This window comes from Mesitornis unicolor, unplaced genomic scaffold, assembly GCF_000695765.1.
Source record: "Mesitornis unicolor isolate BGI_N332 unplaced genomic scaffold, ASM69576v1 scaffold37837, whole genome shotgun sequence".
Lineage (NCBI taxonomy): Eukaryota > Metazoa > Chordata > Aves > Mesitornithiformes > Mesitornithidae > Mesitornis > Mesitornis unicolor.
In genome coordinates this window covers 21,046-23,619 of record NW_010199089.1, presented here as the reverse complement: position 1 = coordinate 23,619, position 2,574 = coordinate 21,046, and the positions used below count along the sequence as shown (strand labels likewise).

Below are 2,574 nucleotides of genomic sequence, written 5' to 3'. Positions count from 1 at the left end.
AGGAATGTTCGCTAAATGTTGAGAAAATCTCCCTGCTCTCATCTCCAGCACTCGTAGCTCTGTGTGTCCGCAACGTGCTGGGGGTGCCCTCATAAACTGATGACATGAAAGCCCGTAGAAAGAAGGGAGGTAAGCGTGGCACCAGGATCCATACCTGCTAAGCAACATAGTCCCTGGCCACAGTGCAGTATCTTTAGCCTCCGTCAGCAGAAATAGCTCGCTGGTGGGTCACAGATCAAGCAAATCTGGTGTTTGAGGTCAGAGAAGGAAAGCCACTTTGTGTATCAAATAGGTGTGATACAGCCACTGGGGGGACATACAAGTTGGAAGGCAAATGAGCTCACCAAGTGCAAGAACTATGCCATAGGCCTGGCAGTCTCTAAAATAGCTGTACTATTTAAAGAGATATCACCCTGTTAAGTTCCAAGGAGGGTAGAGTGCAGAAAAGGAGAAATTATCCAGTGAAATCACATCAGAAAAGTAAAATCAGTTGCAGGCAGCAGCTTTACTAAACTGGTCTTCTGGTTCAGAGATTTTACTAAACTACTTGTTTCCTCTAAGAAACAGAAGTATTTATTGTTCCTAACAAAAAAGGAAGAATTTCCTGCTTTTATTCTTTGTACATATACAGGAACGTATTCAAAGCAGAAGCAGCAATGTCAGCTATAGCCAAGTGAGAAAATAAATCAGCTGTAATTTATTCTTAATGCAGACTTCAGAATAAGAGATTAACTCATTAGATTTATTAATTCATACTCAGAAATCTTGAATTCCTGAATGCTTAAGGATGTCACAGTGTAAATCTATTCATCCAGCAGGTCCACCTGAATAAAATATAGATGTGCATCTGGTATTCCACTGGGGTAAAGCAGAGTTCGTTGTACTTGACAGTGCCTCGCCGTGTTAAGGGTGTGGCGGTCAGAGCTGAATTAAAGTGGACAAATGCAAACATGGCCGATAAGCATAACTAAAGCTGGAAAAATCGATGCTAGTCCACTCTTAATGCTTACAAAATTACATGCAATTAAATGCTGTGCTGGTATTTTTACTGCTAGATGGATTAAAAATACATGCACGCGGTAAGAGCTCTCTCCAGCAGGTATAATGTGGTCTTAACAATAGTTCTGATTTGAGCACTAACTAAATCAAGAGATTTTCCTCTTTTTTTTCCTCAGTAACTTCTCAGTACCCTCAGGTCAAACATGCTCACAGGTTTAACTCATAAGTTAAGGGATTTTCCTGCCTGTCAGTGGTGCAGATTCAACCTGATGTCTGGCTAAGTAGCTGGATACTTTCCCTGTGTTGTCATCAGAAGGGTTCTTCAACACAGTTTAGACCTCTGTAGTATTTGAACACTTCATTGTCATCCAAGTATGTCTGCAGTGGCGCCTGTGCAATCCCATTGTTTTACTGGCATGATAAACCCACATTTACATCCCACAGAAGTCAATGGAATTTTATCAGATGGCCCCAGCATGCAAAGCAAGGAGTTGTTGGTTCCTTCCCTTTGCACCGGACTGCAGTGCAATCTCTCAGCGTTCAGATCCTGTAGTGACTGCACACACACGTTATGAAACCAGGCAGTGGGAATTTGGCCTACCATGGTTTGCTGAGACGTTTTCTAAAGATGTTGATAACCTAATGGTCTTTTGTTCTGCGTCTCTTCATGCAGGTTGTTTACATCCAACACTTTTGATGTTATTAGTGATGATGCTTTCATGGGCCTTCCTCATCTAGAATATTTGTGAGTGGACAAAAGTATATTTCCTGCCATTATTGAATAGAGTGGGTGGGCTTCCAAGTTCCAGGCATTGCTTTGACCAGAATGACTTTACGACCCGTTACAGGTTCATAGAGAACAACAACATTAAGTCAATATCAAGAAATACTTTCAGAGGACTGAAATCTTTAATTCACCTGTAAGTAAAGTGGTTGACTATATTGCTCGATGTGTTTAACATAGTAACTGAGCCGCTGTTTGTTTAATTTCGCATTTTCATATGTAGCTGTTCATATTTGTTTAAGTGGTATTGATGGTAATTTAATTAGAATGTTACTCTTTGTGTTTCCACCAGAGGTTTCCAAACCGTAGTCCCTGTAGAAGGCCACTACCCAAATAGCTTCCCAGCAGTACGAGTTTGGCAACAGCTCCCCAGCTTTCTCTGCTCAGAGCACTGGGGATTTCCAGCTGAGGGTGCAGGAGCAGGGAGAAAGCAGGATGGGTGGGGAAGCTGACGAGATGAGTTCCAGTTTGGGACTTGGAGAAAAGGAAGTTGGGAGCTGTGGTCAGAGCTGAGGTGTCACAGCGGTGAGAGGCTGAGGGGTGGACTCGCGTCTTCCAGGCTACCCCAATCTAATGTGGATCCAGGAGAACATTACAGCCAGTCCTGGGACCAGCCATCGCTGTCTGTACCCTTGTCCACTTCAGCCAGTGCCCACACCAAGCAGAATGTGACCAAATCAGATTTGAAAACTCCCAGTCTAAACGATTTTAAATAGAAGAGTTCAACAAGGCACAGTTATTATGACTTACTGATCCACTTCTTCCACTTAACTGTGGGGCATATCAGCCCT

At 42.9% G+C, this 2,574-nt stretch overlaps 1 protein-coding gene across 1 annotated transcript in view; it reads left to right on the top strand.

Annotated features, from left to right (window-relative positions):
- Window positions 1-2,574, top strand: part of LGI1 (leucine-rich, glioma inactivated 1) — a 12,429-nt gene that overhangs the window by 3,105 nt on the left and 6,750 nt on the right. The window contains exons 3-4 of the mRNA XM_010189349.1: window positions 1,673-1,744; window positions 1,848-1,919. Of these exons, the coding sequence (XP_010187651.1) occupies window positions 1,673-1,744; window positions 1,848-1,919 (144 nt within the window). The remainder of the gene's footprint in view (window positions 1-1,672; window positions 1,745-1,847; window positions 1,920-2,574) is intronic.